The following is a 22,366-nucleotide window of genomic DNA, read 5'->3' on the forward strand; positions in this document are numbered from 1 at the left end:
TTCCACCATTTTCTTTCACAAATGCAAACGACTCCACTCGTTAGCGACGTCAGCGTGCACCTGCGGTGCTGACGAGCAACGCTCCAGTCGTCAGAGGGGCCAACTTCCCTCTGCGAGAGCTGCCAACCTTCCTTCCCCCGTGTAACGCTCGCGCCCGCCCGTTCCCGCCGCCTCCTCCCACCTCCAGGTCAGCGACTGGGACGCAGGCGTGGAGCCGCGACGGCTGCGTGACCTTCGAGGTCCTGGGAAAGAAATCCCAATTTTTGGAACGCGCGCCAGGCAGTTCCGTCGTGGCCTTCATCGTGCTTTCTGCCCAACCCCCCCCACCCTTTCCATACATCACCACCATCACCATCACCATCAGCACCGCTCACTGGGCCGAGGGCCTGAACGTGCCGGGTGGCTCAGGATGAGGGAGCGGGCAGAGCCGCCACTCGATGGTCCGCTGCGCCGTTTTGCCTGCTGCAGCTGTGGTTCCGGCTGATCGCCCCCTGAGCGCCAGAACGCCGTTGATGTGGCACCGCGGCGCCTGCACACGTTGCACGAATTTGCCTGTAACATATATAAATCTACACAAGGGACACGGCGGAATCCTTCAGGGATTACATCTCACTTCTAGTTCCATCTTGAGTGCAGAGACTTCGGATAGAAGCAAGTAGTGTTTAAAATTATATAAATATGTCACACGAAGTTGTGCTGAAAAGTCCTGACAGCAAAGACGTAGAGGTAGATTTTAATCTGTTAAAACGTTTTAATAGTCACGTCCTCGTAGGCGTGAAATCGGTGAAGTTCGGGTTTCCCCCCGATTTTACTGCAACGGACCAACAGTCCAAATCCTCACCCTGGTGGGTTGGGGGGGGGGGGGGGGGGGGACACGCCGCTGACCTTGTTATTTAAGTCCTCGTGTGAACGCAGCAACTGTAAATGGGGACAATAATAGAAACACACAATAAAAGACAGCTTCCGCTTCTCCAGTGAGCCAGGAAGAAATCGAGAGAGGATTGTTTTAATCTCGGAGCCAAATTGTCACACCCTCCTAATGTATGTGTGCCGCACAGTATCGATCGTGTGTGTGTGTGTGTGTGTGTGTGTGTGTGTGTGTGTGTGTGTGTGTGTGTGTGCGTGCCTACCAGGCCAGTAAACATGGTCCGTGAGGGCATTAGCTCCAGCCCACAATGCTAATGCTAATAATAGCCATTTTTTTTAGTTTGAGGTTTGCTGAGCGAACAGGAGGACTCAGACGTGTCAGGGGAATTTCTGCTTCTGTTTGTTAGCAGCCACGGCTGCTTTACAGGACTAGCTTGACTTGATCTAACTTTTTAATCATTAGATTAGACGAGATGAGATGAGATGAGATTAGAGGGGAGCACAGATTAGAAGGCTAAAACATAGCGTTGTGATGCACGGTTACGTGCACGCGTCCCAGTAGATCCTCACACACTCCCTGAAGCGGGCTCCGTGGCCCCGTTTCCTCCACGTCTCGTAAACACAATTGTGTGTCGGGTGATAAGAATCACCGGAGCCTAATTGTGTGAGGTAATTTTCACAGTCGGCTTCGCGGAGAAAGTGACCGACAATCCTGCGAGCGCCGGCGGGCGCGCACGCTCTAGGTAATCCCCGGCCCCGGCCGCTGACCTTTGACCCCGGGACAATGTTCTGGCCCAGCGCGTGCACCCGGGCCGGAGCGAAGGTTAATGGCGTCTTTAGTTTGTGGTCAAAGTAAAGAGGCTTTATGTTTCCCTCCTGATAGAAAGGTTACTGTAACAGCAGCTCTTACATGCCGATGACACGTTGCACCATTCCCAGGATGCACCTGGGTAGCAGCGAGTGGGCGGACATGGGGGGGGGGGCAGCTGTTTCCTGCTCACACTTCCTGGTTGGTCAGACAGAGAAGGGGGGGGGGGGGTGAAGCAAGGTAGGGGGAATTCAGACGAAGGGTGGATTAAGGTGATTCAGGAATCCTTTCTCCAAACAGGATGGACAGAGGTGTCCTCATTAAGGCTGGAGAAGGGATCCGACGAGCGGCGGTCCAGGGAAGCTGGGAGAAGTGGCGGAGGGGGGATATTCAGGGGCAGAGCGGAAGGCAGATGGAGGAGGGCTCCTTTATTGTTTCCAGCCTCAGAATAGACTCACTCAGCAGGCAGGGAAAGCGCGGCCGCTGGGCTAATCAGACAATCGTGGCTCCAATCAATCGTTTCCTTGATTGCGCGCTCACACTGAAACCCGGCGTCAGCGGCTGAGCGGGAGCCAGAGAGGCGGCACGGCGGCACACTTTCAGCAGACGATCACGCGGGGACGCCAAACACGCCGCGCCTCCATCAAGCCGCTGCGCACGGAACACACAACAGTTGACAGCCTCGTCGCCATGGTTACGGATTTCATGCTGAGGTAGTCATCGAAGACTCGGTTCTAAAAGTATAGAAAGTTACGTTCTGGTCGACCTTTCCGGGGGGAGGGGGGTCGATGTTCAACCTGTGTGTGTGTGCGTGTGTGCGTGTGTGTGTGTGTGTGTGTGTGTGTGTGTGTGTGTGTCTGCCCTGAGGTCACGATGACACTGCGTGGAAAGAGTCTTGTCATCTCCTCTCATATTTCTCATATTTCTCAGATTCCACTCTGTGTTCCAGCCTGTTGGGGGGGGGCTGTTGTGTGTCCCCCCCCCCCCCACACACACCCCCCCACACCCCCCCCCCCCCCCCCCCATCCTGTCAAAATAGGAAACAGTATCACTTTTCCAGTTTTTCCTCATTTTTCAACGCTGGTTGAAAATATCGCCTTCCTGTTTGGACCCGTGTTTGTTCTGGATGAGTTTTCCTTCATTATCTGAGATCTCGTTGTTGCACATGTTGTCCAGCTGGTTTTTCTGTGTGTGGACGGAAGCTGGAAACCACTGGTAATGCCTCAGAGCATATAGAATATATATGGCCACCATATCAATGTCGTCGGTTCATCTGAATACTCACAGATTAGCTGCTTTAAGAATGGAGGGTCTTCTAAATTTCTGCTGTTTTTAGAACTTTGAATTGTTTATCTCTCTCAACATTTTACATGTTTTCATGACGCAGTATTGAAACAGACTTGCATGGAAGCAACTTTAGACGCCTTCTTAAATGATGTTTACATCAAATCCAATCCAATCACCCTTTTTTACCCTATTTTTTAGCCTCGGTGTAAATATGAAACGTCAATCTTTCACCTTCTGCCCCGATACAGCGCGAACCACTGTTGGCTCGAATCTCGGAACCTTTTTCGCTTCTCGCCACAAGATGGCGACAAACTACTGATATTTGCCAGCGTCACCGCTGCAACTACCCACAACATCTCCACCATCTCCACGTCCAGCGTCATCACATCAGTCAAGCATGTGAGGGTGCTTTGGATCAACAAGGTTTGGAGTCTGAAAAGAGTCTGAAAGAGTCTGAAAAGATTCTGAAAAGATTCTGAAAGAGTCTGAAAAGATTCTGAAAGATTCTGAAAGATTCTGAAAGATTCTGAAAGAGTCTGAAAAGAGTCTGAAAGAGTCTGAAAGAGTCTGAAAGATTCTGAAAAGATCCTGAAAGGTTCTGAAAAGTTCTGAAAGAGTTTTTTCTTCTTTGCTTTGGGTTCTTCCCCCCAACAATCAATGCGGTTCTGATTGATTTTGTTTTACGAGCCCGTTTCCAAGGCTGTCCTTGTTCTCCAGGCTGTACAGTCCAACCTCTGTTACCTTTGGTCTGCGCTGCACTCCGACGTGCACGTGCACTCTGACGTGCACGTGCACTTGCTCTCTGCTGGTGGGCCGCGCTGGCTTCAGCTCAGCGTGTGGGTGGTCTGGGCCAGGTGGAGGAGACGGATTAACACCAGGCCCGCCTCAAGGAAACAGGGAAAACAGGAGATGGAGGAGAGACACACATGTGTCGGCCAGATGTGCTCCTGGTGAACAGAGGTGGTTCTGGGAGCTGGAGGGGGCGGGAAGAGCGCTGGTCACCCAGCTCAGTGACAGCAAGAGTGTGTGTGTGTGTGTGTGTGTGTGCACGGGACGTCTGTCATTTGGTGTTATCCACACACACGCACACACACACACACACACACACACACACACACACACAAACCTTTACTTTCCATCTCCTTTTCCGTTCCATTAAGGAACTTCTGCAAGCTGCTATTAAACTGTATAAAGCAGCGATGTCCACCTGTCAAAACATGTCCACTCACTCTGTGTGTGTGTGTGTGTGTGTGTGTGTGTGTGTGTGTGTGTGTGTGTGTACTGTTATAATGATCTAGACTGTTTAAGCACTGAGCTACTCTAATTTTTATGACTCTTTTTATGAGTATGAGGCAAATGTAGAACCTTTTCTCCCTGAGAGCGAGAGGCTAACGTGCGAGGCTAACGTGCGAGGCTAACGTGAGAGGCTAACGTGAGAGGCTAACGTGCGAGGCTAACGTGAGAGGCTAACGTGAGAGGCTAACGTGCGAGGCTAACGTGAGAGGCTAACGTGAGAGGCTAACGTGCGAGGCTAACGTGCGAGGCTAACGTGAGAGGCTAACGTGAGAGGCTAACGTGAGAGGCTAACGTGCGGCCCAGAGCTGAGCAGCAAAGGCTGACGGCTCCGTGTGTGAGTGCAGCTTTAATTTTAAGGACAATTGTTGCCAACAGTGATTTTATGTGCAACAAACTCAAGACATGGAGTGACCGGGCTTTGAATGATCGCTCTATATTTGTGTGTGTGTGTGTGGGGGGGGGGGGGGTCCGTCAGCATTTGGGAGAGATTTCCACCACAGGGGAGGTCTGCTGACAGAACCGGGACCATGACGGAGTGAGTGAGGCGTCAGGTCCAATCCTGCAAGTAAAGGAAAAGCAAGTGTTGTGGGGACAAACGGGTGAATTTCAGCCTGAGTGTGTGTGTGTGCGTGTGTGGTGTGTGTGTGTGTGTGTGTGTGTGTGTGTGTGTGTGTGTGTGTGCTCCTCCTCTGGGATTTTGGAGGCTTGTAAACTTTGGATGAAAGCTGAGGTCAAATGAATAAACTTTAAGAGGATAAAGATGCGGCTCGTTTCAGAATGCCGCCTTAAAAATGACGTAAAACAACTCTGGTGTGTGTGTGTGTGTGTGTGTGTGTGTGTGTGTGTGTGTGTGTGTGTGTGTGTGTGTGTGTCCGGACACGGATCCCGGTCCCAAGGAAAACTGTCCGGATTTGCATTGACCTTTCCCGACAGAGCCGGTTCTTGCTCCATCGAGAGCTCGGAGGGCGGGAAGGTAAACACGCTCCCGGATGCTGGCGCTCTCAGGCCACAGCCGCTCTAGCTAGTTGCCTTGTTGCTATGGTTACTGACTGATTTAGGCTCTTGTTAATAGTTGTTTCTGTGCAGACAAGCGTCAAATATTCACATCAAAGCCATGATTTCCTTTAGAAAGCCATTGTGGTGTGTGTGTGTGTGTGTGTAGCCGTCTCCCCACGTCGTCCCCCATCCCATAATATCCGTCCTCACTCAGAAAGCAGGGAGACGTGCGACTGTGTGATTGGAAGGCTGCTGCGGGTCTGGCGGCCACATGCTGGGGGGTCAGACGGACGCGTCCTCCTCTGCACACGTCGATTGTTCGCACGTGCTGTTGCTTCATTTAGCAACGTGCAAACAAACCTTCGGAGGATCGTTGAGTGAAGAGGCTAAATAGTCCCTGGTGATGATCCCTGGTTGGACTTTCCCTTTGCTGTTGTTTTTAAAATAAAAGGTTTTGATCTAAAAGTTAAAACCTAAGACAGGACGAACGTTCCAGGTGTGATTGAGGGGTTGAGGGCTCAGCGGGTCTCAGGTGCGACCTCACCGGGGCTTCAGAACATCTTCACATTCATCTGCTGCAACCTGACCTCTGCCGGCCCAGCTGACCTCTGCCGGCCCATCTGACCTCTGCCGGCCCACCTGACCTCTGCCGGCCCATCTGACCTCTGCCGGCCCATCTGACCTCTGTCGGCCCATCTGACCTCTGTCGGCCCACCTGACCTCTGCCGGCCCACCTGACCTCTCGGTGGTCTCACAGTGAGGTTGTTACAGCATCCAGCTCTGGTGGTGACGAGACACAACGACTGGTCGGACTGGGAGCAGGAGAGCCCCCCCCCCCCCCCCAGATAAACCCGAAATAAAGAACCGGGCCACTTCTGCCCCTGTGAGCAATAACCAAAGCTGACAAGGAACCCTGATTCAGGCAGGTTCTCCTCGTTTCATCAGGTTATGGAGTGGGGTTTTTTCAGGATTCTCATTTGAGAATTTTGCTGCCTGTTTTCTCCTCAACATCTTTTAATTTTTTAGTACCTACTGACAGTGAAGTACGCGCTTCTGTCGGACCCAGAACCCCCCCCCCCCCCCCCCCTAGGCAGTTAGCCTCGAGCACAGTTGGATGAAAAAGAATCCGAAAATACGGCCAGATTATTTCATTAGTCGCTTATTTGGACATGAAGGACACATGGGTCTCATGAATTGGGCGAAATTATCTTTGTTCGCACATATGGCGCGAGATGAGGAAGATGTCAAAAGGAAAACAGCTCAGATTCCAAGATCGGGTTTCAGGAGAATAAAAAAAAACTGGATTAATTGAAAGCAAATGTCCCCTCACCAAAGAACAGGAGGGAGGCTGCAGCCTGGTTCTGCTCACGTTACACCTCCGTGTGTCATTCCCAGGCCTCTGATTTGGGTTTCTGCGTGTGTTGGGAAATGCTAAATCCTCTGGTGCGTCGGATCCCTGGATGAATAACCGAGGTCATGACGTCGTGTCCCCACATCCCCGCTCTGACCACCGGTTTGGAAAACTGGGCCTTTTCTACAATCTTCCTGTTTTCGGTTTCTTTTATTTTCGGCTGTCAACGTGCACTTTATCACATGTAGGACGACTTCAGAACCATCCGTGAGCATGTTGGAACATTAGCTCTGTTTATTTTCCATGCGCACTCCTGCCCCACTGGTCCGGCCTTTGAGTGCGGGCCCAGCGGTGAGCATGCGGGTGGCGCCGCTCCCGCGGCTCTCTGCCGCCCCGTCTTCAGATACACACTTCATCACGGAGCCTGTCACAGCCTCGCTGCCGTCCAAAATCACACATGCCGTAATTGACCACACTCTCCGGAGATGGAGGGGCTCTGTTCCCCCCTCGGAGGGGAGCAGGACTGGCCGGCACGAGCGCTCTAATTGAATTAAACTCAAATTTGAACCGAGTGTAGCGAGAGAAGCGGACAGTTCGGTTCCCTGAAGGGGTCCCGGAGACCTGCGGGCTGCGTCTGCTGCTGTTCCTGCTCTTCTGTCGCCGTTTCCAGTCAGAAACCAGTAACGAACTGGAGACTGGTGGATCCCAGCCAGAGCTGTGCTGCGTTGTTCAGGAATAAAAGTTGACTAAAGTTAATTTCCCTGCGAAAATGTGGCGCTTCGAACAGAACCAGCTGGAAAAACTGCTGCTGAAAACATGGAGGAAGAATAAAGGACGGCACGGGTCAGATTTGATCTGTAAAAGAAAAGACGCTTTCGGTTTTATTTCTTCTTCAAATATACAAGAAACAGAAGCGCGAGATTAGCATCGAAACTACAGCAAAGCTGTCACACGGCTTTTATTATTATTATTACTACTACTATTATTATTATTATTATTATTATTATTATTATTATTATTATTATTATTATTATTATTATTATTATTACGGGTCCCTTCTCCGTTATATTGGACTGGACGAGAGTTTTAAGAATCCCGTGGGGAGGGCGGTCATGTGCGGGAGGGGGCAGCCGGGCATCAGTCCGTGCAGCGACACCGGAGCCACGAATGAGGAGCTCGGAGCCGAAGAGGGGCCCGCGGCGCAGCGTCCCGGGTCAAACCGGTCCCGGGTCAGACAGGGGGGGACGGTCTTGGTGAAGAGCGAGGAGAGCGCGGGTATGATGGTGCTCGCGGACGGAACTCCGGCGACGGTGAGGGGGTTTAAGGGGCCTCTCAGGCAGGAGTCGGGGTGCAGGTCGGGACTGCGGATGAAGGAGGATCTCCCGTGCGCAGCCAGCGGAGGGACGAGGGGCACCAGGCTGCGCTCGTGCGCCGCGCACGCCCTCAGCGCGCCCAGATAGAAGCGCTGCCTCTTGAAGCGCTTCCTCCGCCGAAGGAAACTCCCGTTTTCAAACATATCTGCCGACATGGGATCCAGGGTCCAGTAATTGCCCTTCCCGGGGTTCCCGGGCTCTCTGGGCATTTTTACGAAGCAGTCGTTTAGAGACAAGTTGTGGCGGATGGAGTTTTGCCACGCGGGGAACTTTTCCCGGTAATAGGCGAAGCGCTGGATGATAAAATCACAGATCTCGCTGAGAGTGAGCCTCTTGGTGGGGCTCTGGAGGATGGCCATGGTGATGAGCGCGATGTAGGAGTACGGGGGCTTCACGGAGCTGCATTTCTGGCCGGGACCGTCCCGCAGCCGGACGGCGAAGTCTCCGTCGCGCCGGTGATCCGCGCTGAAGGATGGAGCGTCGCGCTCCTGCGCGCCGTCGTCGCTCCTGGTGAACGGGGACGCGTCCGGGCTGCGCGCATCTTCCTCCCCGCCAGGCCCGCCGTGCACAGCGATGCTCCTGCGCTCCATTCTGCTGTCCAAGGTCATGTCCAGAAGGTCCGGCGGCCGCCGCAGGCCCGATCGACGCGTGCGTGGACCGAGCAGAGCCTCTTCTCCTCTTTCATTCACAAAAAAAAGTTGGGCATCTTCGATTTTTTTTTTTTTTTTTTGCCTCCCACCCCAAAAACTTTCTCCTCCTTCTCTGCATCTGTCTACATGACAACAAGCCTGGCAAAGACTGAGAGGATCACCGCAATTTCCACTTCTAACGGAGATATTCCCCATGGTCTGTGCGTGTGTGCGCGTGTGTGTGTGTGTGTTTATACATGTGTGTGTATAATATTTCCTATTTTCTTAGTGTTGCTCTATGGACGTTAACAGAAGTGATCCACGGAGGTCTTCAGCAGATCTTGTGGGTCCTCTTCTAGATAAATGGGGGCTTTTAAAGGCTCTTCCCGTCCTTTTCATTGTATCTCTGACGTTCTTGGCACCAACATCACGTCTCTTTCAGTCGCGCGCTGCTTTGGTGAGTGGAGCCGCTCCTTCTGGTTTTCTCTCACTGCTGTTTCAAATAAGAGGAGGACGTAATCCGTTTTTGAAATAATAGCTGCACTGTGTCAACTCGTGCGAGGCCACCCACTTGGAAAATGGGCCCGTGCTGCAGGGTGGGCTCCGCGAGCTGTGGGAAGCCTCATTAATGAACAATTCCTCCTTGTGCCGTTCCATATATTTTAATGCCATTTGCATTCCCCTCTGAATCTATTCTACACGAGTCATTTTTGCTGCATGTGTTTAAAGCAGCTGGACTCGTTATGGACAGAAGAACCAGGCTGCAAAGCAGGCGCGCGAGTTCCCACTGAAGGGACCCAAACCGTGCTGACCCAGACCAAAGGAAGCTTTCAAACACGAACACACAATGAAAAAAACAACACAACCCTGCTTCGACAACTGTAAAAACGACTAACAATTCCTTTAACTGAAGTGAGCAGGTCGTCCGCAGGTCAAGTGAATGAGGAGACCGTCGTCGTGCGCGTAACCCCCGCTGCGCGTAACCCCCGCTGCGAACTGCGGTTCGACACGTAAACAGTAAATCCCCGAGCAGCCAGAATGAACATACACACCAGTTTTGACACTTTGTGGAGACATAAAGGAAACGAAGCAGCGACGTTCACACTCGGGGACAGAAGGTTGAGCGTGTGTGTGTGTGTGTGTGTGTGTGTGTGTGTGTGTGTGTGTGTGTGTGTGTGTGTGTGTGTGTTTCTCGGCCTTCCTTTTGTTTATAGTGTGTGTTTAAAGCTGAGCTGAGGTCAGCCTCACAAAGTTTCCACACTTCAGGCATGTGGAGTTGGAGTTGCCCTCTTTCCTGGGGATGTGCCAGCAGTTGACGCAGCGAACTCTGTACTTCTTATACCTTAAAAACAGAGAAAAGGTGAATTAGTGGTTAAACCTCCTCTAAAGTGGAACCGCAGTGGATCACGGAAGCTGTGGGCGGGGCCAAACTCCTTAACCTGAGAAACCGTTCAACACAGGCTGTGTGTGTGTGTGTGTGTGTGTGTGTGTGTGTGCGTGTGTGTGTGTGTGCTACCTTATTCCACAGGCATTACAGAGAGGGGTTCCATCCTCTGCGTTCCTCCACATGGGCGTCTTCCTGGTGCTGCATGATGCACAGATTTTATCCTCTGTTGAAACAGAAGAAACATTTCAGCTCGTTACAGGAACAGTTGTTGGGTGTTTGGTGGCGTATTAAAGTTATGCAACCAAATATTGCCCCCCCTCCGCGCATTGACAGCCTTGGGCCCAAACTAATGAGACCATTAAGTTTCTGTGGACAGTCTCTGAGGGCTGTTTGCGTCATGTTCTGAGTCGCTGCTGCACTGGGGGGTTAAATACAGGCTACAATGATCCTCGTCTCATGTTGCAAACGTCATTAATTAGGTGATGACGCTGTCTGAGGGACACGCACGCTTTTACTGCTCCTTGTAGACTACAGTTGTTCACACGCGCGCCAACCTACACCTGTCTTGGCTGTGTGTTTTGGTGTGGGGGCGCCCCCTGGTGGACAAACTGTAAAGTCCAAGCGGGCCATTTAAGTTGTGCTAAAATGTTTATCAGGATATAATTAAGCCAGGCTCAACTTAAACATGGTTGTTTGAGTCGTTAGACTTGATTAATATCTGCATCTTGACCTCTACTCACTGGAAACACTGGTTGTCTCCTCGTCTGAGCTGCTGGTTGTCACGGATTTCTGGGATGTCCGCATCCTCGCCTTTGGTTTTCTAACCCTCTTGGACGAAGGTCCTCGTCCGTGGGTGCTGAGGGAGGTGCAGCACCCCCTGTAGGCAGGAGATGGCGCTGTTTATTACGCTGCCTGTAACCAGCATTATCATTTAGAAATCAAATATGTTGTGTGAATGAAATTAAGCCCACTAAACATGTGTTGAGACTGACCGTCTCTAAAATCTGCCTGTATGAAAGAGCTGCTTATTACAGTGTTAATAACAGACACATTGATAATTAGGCGGGTTGAGCAGTTTAGCAACAGTAACGGCAACTAAAAGTCTTGAAGGGAGGATTTTGTAACCGTGTTTTGGCAGCACAATAATCACCCCCCACTAACTTTGAGCACATGTCATTCACCTGGTTTGGGGGCCACGAATAAGTGAGAATTCTACCTGAATTCTGAGGTGATGAGGAGCCGACACTGGTCCCTACGGGCGTCCAGCTCTGGGTCCATCCTGAACATCACGCCCTGCAAGTCGGGATCGTGGATGTCAACGCTCCGGCTGGGGCGGGGCTGTTTCCTGGGGGGCTTGGTTGCCGTGACCCCCTGACGACCCCCACCGTGCTCTACTGGTGGGTGGCCTTCCTGTGTACTGGTGCACTGGTGGGCTGTTGATGGTGGGGGCTGGGAGGGGGGGACGGATCGGGAATAGGGGTCTCTTAGAGCCGCGAAGGGCAACGACAGGTTCGCATTGTAGTCTAACGTCAACTCTGGTTTCCTCAGAAACAAAACGGCGTCGGTGTTTGAACTGTGAGTCAGGTGGTTATTAAGGAATCCTCCAGAGGGGGCTTTTGTTGTGTGGGGTATATTCTGACGGGGCAGATGCTCCGTATCCTGCCCGCTCCGCTCAGATGCTCCGTTTCTGCTGAACTCCTCCTCTTTCTTGTCCTCCTGGTGAAGCTGAGAAGCACCGTCGCGTCTTCCTGCCGACGGCGACTGGAGTGAACTGGGCTCTTTTACACGGAGCTGCGGATCAGAACCGACTCCGGTGCTTATTGTTGCCCCACCTGTGGGGACACAGGGGGCAACTGCCTGTGACGACCGATCCATCGCCAGCGGTGGTGAAGACGACCGTGGAACCGACTCCTCCGCATCACTGTGGTGCAGGAGTCTCTGGCACTGGAGGTTAATCAGGCTCAGAACCTTCCAGGGACTGTGGCCCACCGGGCCCGGCTGCTCCTCCACACCTGTCCAGTGATGAGGTGATCCGCTGTGGTCAGAGCGTTCCAGGCAACACGTCTCCTCCTCCTCTGCTCTCAGTGACCCCTGAGGTGGAGCATCCTTAGGCCACCTGCCAGGTGAGTCTGCGCCCACTAAAGTGCTGTGGACCGGAGAGGCCAGCTTGGAGACTTCTTGGAAAAGGTAGAAGAGCGCTGAATGCTGGGAAGCATCGGGCCCCTTGGCGCTCTGGTTCCGCTGGATCAGTTCTGCCTGTGGGCCAGGTCCGGCGCTCATGCTGGGCCGACGTCTGAGTAACAAACCAGGACAAACGCTTTCAGACAAGTCATCTCCAACTCCTCAAATCCACTTGCAGTTCGTGCAGATGTTTGAGGGGAGGGCAGATCTGGGTCAGTACCGAAGAGCAAAATTAGTGGACCTGTTGGTCAGACGTGCTTTAACCCAAAATCCCACAGGTTAAATGAGTTCCTGTGGTGGCTTCACCACTGAACGGAACAGTTTACAGTCGTTCCTACCTCAGTTTGGACCATTATTCCCCAGAACATCTTCTAGGTCTGTAGACACGACAGAGCAGATATATTTATCCCCTAAATTAACTGCCCCCCCCATAAATAGCAGTAATAATGAGAATGCTGGGATGCCCCAATATTAATATATTACAAATATGATTAAGTGTGCTATAACATTACACTGGGACCGTTCGGGGGTTCTATGGGGGCAGCAGGGTGGTTCCGTACCCCCTCACAGCCAGTAGTTTCCCAGTTTACCCCCCCTGGGGCGCTGGGCCATACTGGCTGGACTGGGTCGGTGTGAAGATGTCCCGGTGATAGACGGCGTTTGCCCTTCTGCCCCTCGATGGATTTGAAAAGAGACAGAATTCTAATTGTTCTTTTGTAACTAACTCACCTGGAATCAATCGTTGATATTTGGCATTGATTATTTCACAGTTTTTAAGTTTACTATGGGGAAATATCACTTTTGGATTCAATAATAACACAAAATAAGGAAAATGTAACTTCTTAATAAATTTGCGTCTGGGAAAGTGATTTATTCATGAATCTGAATTAAAGAGGAAAGTTTAGCGGAACATTATTTTACCTACTTCTACTTCAACAAATCATCACATTACATCATTTAAACCCTTTTAATGTAGATTGGCTCATCTGTTATTCTGGGTTCTTTTTGACTACTTTTTCTGAATTTTGAAATAAATGTAGAGTAGTTTGAACTAGAAACTAATTTAAATTGGCCAGTGATGTATTTAAACCCCTGAATATTACAAATGTGAGCTATGGACATTCAAGTTGTCCAAAACTGAAGGGAGCAAACTGGGAAAATTACGGTCAGGAGGGTTAAAAATGGACCTAAATTCTAAAACTTTAAATTGTCCTTTTTAAAGCGCCGTCACAGCACATTTTACTCACCGACAGCAAAAAGTCAAGTAGTTTTAGTTTGGGATTAAAAGGATTTAATTTAAATGCGTCAGACGTGCGCGTGGTGCCCAGTGACGTTCAACGCTTTGGCGGTCTGTCTTTGAAAAGCTCCGCGAGCGCGTCAAACCCAGCGAGGAGACCGGGATCCAGTCCGAGTAGAGCCGGGACCCGGTCCGAGGAGAGCGGGATCCGGTCCGAGGAGAGCCGGGATCCGGTCCGAGGAGAGCCGGGACCCGGTCCGAGGAGAGCCGGGACCCAGTCCGGCTTTTCTGCCCCGGCTGGCTCCTCGGGTTCGGGTCGAAATGACAGATGATCAGAAGGTTCTGGCCTTGTTTCAAGGCCAAACGTTACAGCGACCCGTTTGTGGCTAACTACGCTAATCCCGCCGTGAATCGAACTCGGAATCGAACTTTCGGTGTGTGCCGTAGTGGGGACGCTCACCTCGGGGATCCGCAGCGGTCATCGGTCATGGGCCCGGTCGCTCAGGACCGAGTCGGGTTTTGGACCCAGGTGAAACGCGCGGCTGATTTTGGACCCCTCAGTTCCGATGTGAATTTAATAAACAGATCTAAATAATAGCCTCTTGTTTTGGTTGTTTGTGCGTAATGGGCACCGTTCCGAGAATAAATATAAACGGATTTGCTTAAAACTGACTTTATTACTCTTAAATGTCCCTCCGAGGACATTGTGTTATACAGTTTGCTTATATTTGTGCGTAAGTACAGGTAGACTCAACGTGGTTGCTCCGCAGGTCAGTCTGGACCAAAGAACACCTGAATCACATCATCTAATCAGGGTTTCAAGTCTGTTCCATGGGTGCAGAGCAGGAGGCTTCAAGGGATCGTCTGGAGGTTCCGAAAGCTTCAGGTGAATACACGCTCCCAAATCCCGTTCATTATATGGCTTCACCCTCCCGTTCTACACCAAAATACATGTTTAAGGACTTTATAATCTGTAACACCACCTAGAAATGCAACGTCTGTGTGACTCGGTGATGGATGTCACAGACGGTTCTGCTACTTGTGCGTATGTGAGCTGTCACAGGGAATGTTTGACCTGTCGAAATGTGCCCCGTGGTGGCAAAAGTCAACGTGAAATGATGCAAAGTGTTGCTTGTTTAAGAAAAGAGCAGCTAGCAAGGGTTTTCTCTGCGTAACTCCCAGTCCAACAAGGCTTTCTGCCACCACCTTTAGCTCCGTCCCATATCTAAAGGCTTGTTCTTTCAGTGGTGGGTTCCAAGAGAGTCACTCCTCCTCCATCTCTTCTCAGTGAGGTTTGGGGACGTGTCCATCCACATAGAAGTTCCTGGTGACTTTAGGCAGGGTGAGCTCAATCCCCTCGAGCTCTCGCGTGAGGATGATCTGGCAACCCAACCGGGAATTCTCCTGAAGCATGGGCGCCATGTCCAGCATGTCATCCTCCCTGGAACACAAAACACATCCGTCCACTTTGCTCAAAGTCGAATGGGTGAGGGAGACGTAAGCTGGGCTCGGCTACCTTTCATCGGGTTCCGGCAGTTTGCCCAAATGAGCAGCACTCACGTAGACGTGACACGTTGAGCAGGCCAACGAGGCCTCGCAGGCTCCTGGACGAGACAGGAACGGAACTAAAGCTCAAACACAGTCTTCAAGTCCCTTTAGAGTTATTTCAGAAAGGTAATGGTCACCTTCCAGCTCGATCCCATGTTTGTGAGCCAGATAAAGGACATTATCTCCAACTTTGGCCTTGACTGGAATCCTCTGGCCAGACCGATCTACGTACACAACATTCACCCTAAACAGCATTCAGATGAAAGCATGGGTTGGATGTTGATCTTGTAGAAAGAACGCTGTAAAAACTTAAATGGTTGAACAAGTTACGTTACATTATACAGTATAAAAACCAGAGTTCCTCCCATCAGAACTAGCAGGAACTCGCAGTTCCCCTGTTTAACATTCAACATTACTCATGCATTAAAACTTACACGTCCTCTTGCTCATCCGGACGGCAGCTCCCCTCTTCCTCGTGATGAAGACCTTTATCATGAGCACACAGAGGAAAACTATGAATTTCTGCTCCGACGTTAGCATCTTCTCCAGTATTTCACTTGTTGCATAAAGTTTCATCAGGCATTGGGTGAAGTTACGCAAGTCTTCCTATTCTAATATTGCATAATTTTCCCATCAAATCTTTCTTCCATTAATGAAATCAACAAGTTTTAAGTAGAATGGAAGTAAAATCGTCGTACTGCAAACAGATTTACGAGAAACGTCAGTCTCAGAAATATGCTAAAGAGGTTAGCGCCGCTCACCTATACTCGTTTGCATATGACGGTTTGTCGTCTGGAAGCTCATAAATGGAGTAGTTTTTGGAAAACTCGCTCTAGGGCTATCATAGTGTTTTAATTGCCTCCACGGACACGTTGTACAATCCGGTATAAGGCGAGAAACTCTGAAAGTCAACCCCATACTGCACCGCAATGCAGCGGAGGCCGCCATCTTCCTGTTTTGATCACATGACAAAAACCGTCCAATAGGAAAAAAACATAAAGGAAACGCGTATTGACTGTTACGCACACTATTGCCTGCAGAGGGCGCTATTACGCCACTAACGACTCAAAGCTTTGTTTAAAAAGAAGTGCAACTTTAAAAAGCATTCAAGTGTAACATCTAAATACCGAAACACAAAATACGAAAGCATTCAAAATTTCTAATTCCGTTTGTTAAATCTTGTCTGTCCTATTTTTCCAAAAACGGGATGATTCCTGTTGAGACATAAGCTCAGAGATAAATCTGATGCGAGTTGGCAGCAGAAAACAGAAGGCAGTGGTGTGTGAAGAAGTGATGTTATGACTAAAGACAGGTGAACACAAGTATCCTGTTTTTCCCTGCATGCTTTCCTGTCCTTGACATCTGTCACCAGATGTTATCCTAAATAAATGAGCCATTAAACATAGTCACTTTATGGGGCAATAAAGCCCAAGACAGGAGAGCATTTGGCTGATGTTATTTACTGGCATTATTGGCTGTACAATAAGTAATGAGCTCATTCAATGAGAAAGCACTCTAATAGTGTGTTTTTTCCGCTCATCTTTCCTTAATTGACTGATAAGACCTGTGGGAAAACAGCCCTAAGAGCAAGTGTGTAAAATCTACTGACGTACCATCTGACAGAAGGAAGAGATTCCTTCTGTAGTTATGAAATGTCAACGCTTCACTCGGGTTGGTTTGTTCTTTTAAAGCAAGTCAACTCTACATTATCTTTTATCTATCTGATCTCTCTCTCTCTCTCTCTCCCTCTCTCTCTCTGCCTCCAAGTTTACAAGTGTCAAATGCAAAGTCTGCATTCCAGACTTCAACTGCACACACACACACACACACACACACACACACACACACACACACACACACACACACACACAAACAAACATGAAATTCCCCTTGGGTGAGGGTGCAGCACAACCAAACTGCATATATTTCCCAGCAGTTATTTTTGGAAAGTACAATCATTTTTCCCAGTGGTAGTATCCATCCATCCATCCATCCATCCATCCATCCATCCATCCATCCATCCATCCATCCATCCATCCATCCATCCATCCATCCATCCATCATCCATCCATCATCCATCCATCCATCCATCCATCATCCATCCATCCATCATCCATCATCCATCCATCCATCCATCATCCATCCATCCATCCATCATCCATCCATCCATCATCCATCCATCCATCCATCCATCCATCATCCATCCATCATCCATCCATCCATCCATCATCCATCCATCCATCCATCATCCATCCATCCATCATCCATCCATCATCCATCCATCCATCCATCATCCATCCATCATCCATCCATCCATCCATCCATCCATCATCCATCATCCATCCATCCATCCATCATCCATCCATCCATCATCCATCCATCCATCCATCCATCCATCATCCATCCATCATCCATCATCCATCCATCCATCCATCCATCCATCCATCCATCCATCCATCATCCATCCATCATCCATCCATCCATCCATCCATCATCCATCCATCATCCATCCATCCATCCATCATCCATCCATCCATCCATCATCCATCCATCCATCCATCCATCATCCATCCATCCATCATCCATCCATCCCTCCATCATCCCTCCCTCCCTCCCTCCCTCCCTCCATCATCCCTCCCTCCCTCCATCATCACTCCCTCCCTCCCTCCCTCCCTCCATCCTCCATCCATCCACTTTAGGGAATTGGCCCAGTCTCCCTATGTGGCCGTCAGCCCCCTTAAATGTTTGATGTCCTGACAGTAGCAGAGTTTGAATATATCAGGGAACACTCTGACCTTGAAGGCCACAGAGCAGCAAATATTTACACTCTAAATCTAATGAGATAATAACTTTATCTGGATCCAGGGACACTCGTACAGACTTTACACCAGGCTGAGGAGTGTGTGGTGACACCAGGATACGTCTGAACGACTGTAATCATGTTTACTGTCTAGAAACCATCATCCGTGGGCTGGTGTCTCTGACTAACTGCAGTTATGCAAATGAACACTATGCAAATATTGAAGTGCTCCCTTCTATTGGTCACACACCCGCACACACACACACACACACACTTCGGAGACCAACAAATTAGAAACAGGTTTTTCAAAAAGCGACCCTACGCCCTTTCGTGCTTCCTGTGTGTGGGAATGCTTGTTTGCCAGCCAGACAAAAGGGAAACTCACCATCAGCGTGAGCATATTGGCAGCCTGGGAAACGGCACATGGAAACAGTTTCTTATTCAAACTTAATTTTTATGCCTCTGAGAGATTTCTGAGTCACAGGAACAGTTCAGGAGCCTCGTTTGGGCTAAAAGTCGTGTCGGGTTGTTTAAAATTAATGACCTTTTTCACACGGGGCTATAAAAGTTGTAAAGCGGCCAGCTGTGATGGTGTTTGTTGTAGCTGAAGATCTGGATTTGGTTAGTCTGCTTTCTGAGTGACTCCCGGCTGTGATAGACCGTCTGTGACTGTTGACCTTTGCTACGAGCAGAAGACAGAGGTCAAAGACTCGAGAGGTCACTGTGGGGCAGCCAATCATGTCAACAAACCCAGACACACTGAGGAAATCAGAGGTCTGCTTCTATTTTTGGAGCTTTTTTTGTGCCCAAATTTAGTTAAAGGCTTTTGCCATCTGGTTAAGATCCAAACCGAGATGCACCTAAAATGGTGACGTATGGTTGGTTTGGTTATTTATCTAATATGAAGAATAACAACAGACTCAGAGTAGCTGTACATACAAAAGTTCACCAGCAGCCGGATACACAGATGATGAGATGATGGAAAGCGACGCTCCACCAGTGGATCAGTACAGTGCCTTCCCTGAATGAACTCGAGCCCTTTCTTACATTAAAGGTTCAGCTCTTTTTACTGCTTCCTTTTTAACAACAGCTCTGTCATTTCCTCTTAAAACCGCCATCTTTGTCCTCATGGAAACATTCTGGGGCAGGCCAAACCGCCGGTGAGCGGAACCACCTCAGCGGCTGCCTCAGCAAATCGAACGTAGAGTGAGACAAAGCTTTGATTCCATCTGTGTGCATGCGGGCGTGCATGCGTGCACGTGTGCATGCGTCTCTGCACTGGTACCAAACACCGGCTGCAGGAGACGGGCTGAGTCTGACGTAAAAACATGCCCCAGATCTTCTCTCCTGCTGCCTGCTCACTGACTCCTGTGTGCTCTCAATTAATTATTCGCCCACAACTGTAATTAACCAGACCTGGCCCCCGTTACGACCCCCCAGGGACGCCGAGGTGTTAACTCCAACACAAACAAGGCCCTGTTTGGCTCCACATGATGGACTGTAGCTTGGCTACACCTATAAACTGATGTTATTTCAACACCGTATATCAGTCTAAGTGATCCAAGTGTCAGTGCCACTGGTGGTGGCTTCTTTCTCTCTTTGGGGTCAAAGGCCAACATCAATTCAAAGATAATCCAGTTAAATCCCACTAAGTGAGTGGAAGAGCTGCCTACTCTTAATTACGTTGTATCCATTAGTGCCCAAATGCTTTGTCATGAACACAATTATGTCCACGCATGAGAACAGCCAAACAAATGTGTGCCATTTGGTCTGAGATCATCTTTGATCTGGAATTCTTTGATGACAGCCACACGTGCAGTCCTGCCTGCATCTGACATGGTGGCGGAGGATTTGAGAGGTTCCTCCCAGCGAACCTCCATCCCTCTGCAGGACAAAAACAAAACAAGCAGAGCCGCTATCTTAATGAAATGGACCGATATGGAGCAGCCAGTCTAAACAGCCTTATCAGTGCTTTTTGCAGGCTGAGACGGCTGAGAGCCAACACAATGCTTATTTTGTGTCTCCAAATGCCTTTTCCATTTAGTCTACGTGCTGTTTACTGCTTGACTGGAATGGTTTCATATTCCTTGTCTGTATATTATTTTTATTTATTCCCATCAAAATGCTTTTAAGCTCATATTTGTACAGGAAGAGACATTTAAGATATATTTATTAGACATCAGCTAACTCATCTATAGCCTCCTGTGATATATAATATACTGTGTGTTTTCTTTGACGCGTTACGTGCATTAATGTGCATCTTCAGGCTTGAAGATGCAACACTAAAGTCAAAGTTTTCTGTGGTTGTGCAGAAGCATGACTAAATCATGAGCAACTGTCAGAGGTGGATATAATTACCAAAGCGTAGCTGCACATCCTTATGTGGGCTCTGGGGTGTCGGGTGCAGGCGTTTGCATGGCGGGCGCAGACGGCCGTGCACCTGGCTCACCGTTATCGTGGCGCCCGACACTTATCTAACAGCTCTGGATTAAACACCCGACCGGACGCTGTTATGTGACAACAGGCGTCTTCTTCTCCTGTCTGAGTTTTGCCTTTTATCAAGCGTGGATAAGAGACAGCCAATCAGAATTCAGTCTTTGTCACCTCAACGTTAGCCGACGCCGACACGGGCGAGGTTCCTTCGGTTGGGTCAAAAAGGACAAAATCTCAGACGGACGAAAAGCTAAAATTACCCGAAAAGTGGTGAAAAGATGGTGAATTATTAGTTATGGATGAAGACTCAAGAATCAAATTAAAAGCACATCCGACATCTTCATGAGGGTTGTTTGTCATGTGACACGATGTAGAATTATTTACCTCCCCCTCTAGTAGCTTGATGTGGCTGAAAGCATCTCAACTAGAAAAGGAAACACTCAAAATACACACACACACACACACACACACACACGCACACACACAGTAAGTTCTTATGGTGAAACAGCCTAAACTGACTCTTTTTCTTTTTCCTCCACCGTTATATCCTTTCCCTTTCACACCCCCCCCCCCCCCCCCCCCCCCCCCCCGCACGCACGCACGCACGCACGCACACACACACACACTTGCACGCGACAGCTGAATGATTTGGGGCCGTTGTTAGTGGAGCGGCTGTTGCCACCTTATCCTCAGGACGGCGTATCAGCGCTTCTCAGCGGCTCCTGTCACCGTTCTGTAAATTATTGGTCAGGAGTTTCCTGCCAGAGAGCACACACACACACACACACACACACACACACACACACACACACACACACACACACACACACACACACACACACCAACCACAGCTGCTGTCAGACCCAGCAAGTGTTCGTTGAGTCACCTCCACCTTGCTCTTCAGCCCCTTCTGGTGCCCGTGGAGGTGGAACACGCTGCGTCGGGCTAAAGCCAGACACCGCCTGAGGTCATGTGACGTGTCGCTGCAGACGCGGCTGCGCTCATCAGCCAAGATCAGTCGTTTGCATTCCAAGACGTGAGCACGCCCGCGCAGAAAAGGTGGGGGAGGAGCCCCCGAACCTCCCGCAGCCCATAAAACACAACCTTTAGTCGACACTTGCGTCATCTTTTCCTCTGGAGCTGATGGCAACAGCTGGCTGCAGTTAGACCAAAATAAATCAGACGACATGAAAGATGAACAATTTGGGCTTCGTAGTTCCGTGAAAATTCCCAGAGCAGGAAGAAATTACAGAGTGATTTTTCCCTAAACCTTTACCTCATTAGCGTAGAGCGACTCCAGCCAGGCCGAGTCTACAGATCTGACACTTCTCGTCTCCTCATTTTAACACCGTGCCCTTGTTTTCTGGACGCTTCCATTTCCAGCTTCCCCACATAACACTTTCCTTTTTCCTCCCCACTTTTCCAGTGTTGCAGCACTGAATATTATCAGTGTGAACCAAATAAATGTACCGAAATCAATGAAATAAAAGTGACGTCTTGAGCAATAAAAATGATGCTCGGATGAGGAAAATGGGTTTTTATTAGAGGAAACTGAAAAAAGAACACATCATTTATTATTGTTTCTGTAAATGACTGATTTCTCGCTCCTTTATAGATGTGTCTTCTGTGTCTATTGCTATAACAGCAGGTTATATTAGGAAAGCCTGAATTCCCGTGCACATGAACACACCGCGTTATAGTTTAAGCTAATATTCTGCAGCACATCACCCAGATTCACCGTCCCCGATGAATGAGGGAGGATTCACGTGTAGGCAGCGGAGGTATTTGGCCCACTGTTCTGGATCTTTTTTTGGAAGAGGGCCACTCCGGACCCCCCCCCCCTCCTGACCTGTGCTGTGCTGTGGATGCCATGTTGTCACATGTCAGATGGGGCCCGTCACTCAGGCTCAGCTGCACTTTGAAGAGATGCAGGCAGATGTTTTCTCAAAGCTCCAATTTTCCTGAAGCTTTTTTGGCTGATGTCAGAATTTTTTTTCCCTCCCTCACAGAAAATAAATAGTTCTGGTTTGGGCGGCCTCCACCCCAGAGACCGGCGTTGCCATCTGTGTACAACATGTAAACAAGCTTGATGAGGAGTGGTAATAAGAGGCATGAACACAGAAGCAGACAGGCAGCGGGATCGCAGGATCCTGTTTAAGGGATCCTGTGAGCT

The 22,366-nt window shown here is 49.6% G+C and overlaps 3 protein-coding genes across 7 annotated transcripts; all 3 read right to left on the bottom strand.

Annotated features, from left to right (window-relative positions):
* Positions 1-7,405: 7,405 nt before the first annotated feature.
* On the bottom strand, positions 7,406-8,373 carry foxd7 (forkhead box D7). The gene has a single exon (XM_011613110.2). It carries the CDS (start codon positions 8,335-8,337, stop codon positions 7,669-7,671), a length of 669 nt encoding a protein of 222 aa, XP_011611412.2. The 5' UTR covers positions 8,338-8,373; the 3' UTR covers positions 7,406-7,668.
* Positions 8,374-8,986: 613 nt separating this feature from the next.
* Positions 8,987-13,985, bottom strand: zglp1 (zinc finger GATA like protein 1). Of its 5 annotated transcripts, none has more exons than XR_003891661.1 (5): positions 13,873-13,985; positions 11,211-12,287; positions 10,735-10,906; positions 10,124-10,217; positions 8,987-9,949 (listed from the first exon to the last, which is right to left on the bottom strand). XR_003891661.1 is itself a non-coding variant. In XM_011613092.2 (5 exons), the coding sequence occupies exons 1-5, from the start codon at positions 13,899-13,901 to the stop codon at positions 9,829-9,831; spliced, it is 1,458 nt and encodes a 485-aa protein (XP_011611394.2). In that variant the 5' UTR covers positions 13,902-13,985; the 3' UTR covers positions 8,988-9,828. The 5 variants fall into 5 exon arrangements, 4 of the variants coding, with proteins under 4 accessions (XP_011611394.2, XP_029707097.1, XP_029707098.1 ...); XM_011613092.2 differs by having other exon boundaries at positions 8,988-9,949; positions 10,735-10,871; XM_029851237.1 differs by lacking the exon at positions 13,873-13,985 and adding an exon at positions 13,423-13,470 and having other exon boundaries at positions 8,988-9,949; positions 10,735-10,871.
* An 84-nt stretch (positions 13,986-14,069) lies between these two features.
* On the bottom strand, positions 14,070-15,929 carry fdx2 (ferredoxin 2). The gene is made up of 5 exons (XM_011613091.2): positions 15,722-15,929; positions 15,395-15,446; positions 15,098-15,204; positions 14,929-15,016; positions 14,070-14,853 (listed from the first exon to the last, which is right to left on the bottom strand). The coding sequence occupies exons 1-5, from the start codon at positions 15,906-15,908 to the stop codon at positions 14,697-14,699; spliced, it is 591 nt and encodes a 196-aa protein (XP_011611393.1). The 5' UTR covers positions 15,909-15,929; the 3' UTR covers positions 14,070-14,696.
* Between the last annotated feature and the right edge of the window lie 6,437 nt (positions 15,930-22,366).

The sequence above is a fragment of the Takifugu rubripes genome, chromosome 17, assembly GCF_901000725.2.
Source record: "Takifugu rubripes chromosome 17, fTakRub1.2, whole genome shotgun sequence".
Lineage (NCBI taxonomy): Eukaryota > Metazoa > Chordata > Actinopteri > Tetraodontiformes > Tetraodontidae > Takifugu > Takifugu rubripes.

What these genes read in the sequence shown, in the direction of transcription:
- fdx2 (XM_011613091.2), bottom strand. Translation starts at nt 15,908, where the DNA reads ATGGCGGCCTCCGCTGCATTGCGGTGCAGTATGGGGTTGACTTTCAGA. An exon ending in TCATATGCAAACGAGTATAG is followed by an intron (nt 15,447 to 15,721) that starts GTGAGCGGCGCT and finishes CTCATGATAAAG; the next exon opens with GTCTTCATCACGAGGAAGAG. An exon ending in CCGGATGAGCAAGAGGACGT is followed by an intron (nt 15,205 to 15,394) that starts GTAAGTTTTAAT and finishes AATGCTGTTTAG; the next exon opens with GGTGAATGTTGTGTACGTAG.
- zglp1 (XM_011613092.2), bottom strand. Translation starts at nt 13,901, where the DNA reads ATGACCGATGACCGCTGCGGATCCCCGAG. An exon ending in GACCGCTGCGGATCCCCGAG is followed by an intron (nt 12,288 to 13,872) that starts GTGAGCGTCCCC and finishes TTTGTTACTCAG; the next exon opens with ACGTCGGCCCAGCATGAGCG. An exon ending in GGAGACAACCAGTGTTTCCA is followed by an intron (nt 10,218 to 10,734) that starts GTGAGTAGAGGT and finishes CTGTTTCAACAG; the next exon opens with AGGATAAAATCTGTGCATCA.
- foxd7 (XM_011613110.2), bottom strand. Translation starts at nt 8,337, where the DNA reads ATGGCCATCCTCCAGAGCCCCACCAAGAGGCTCACTCTCAGCGAGATC.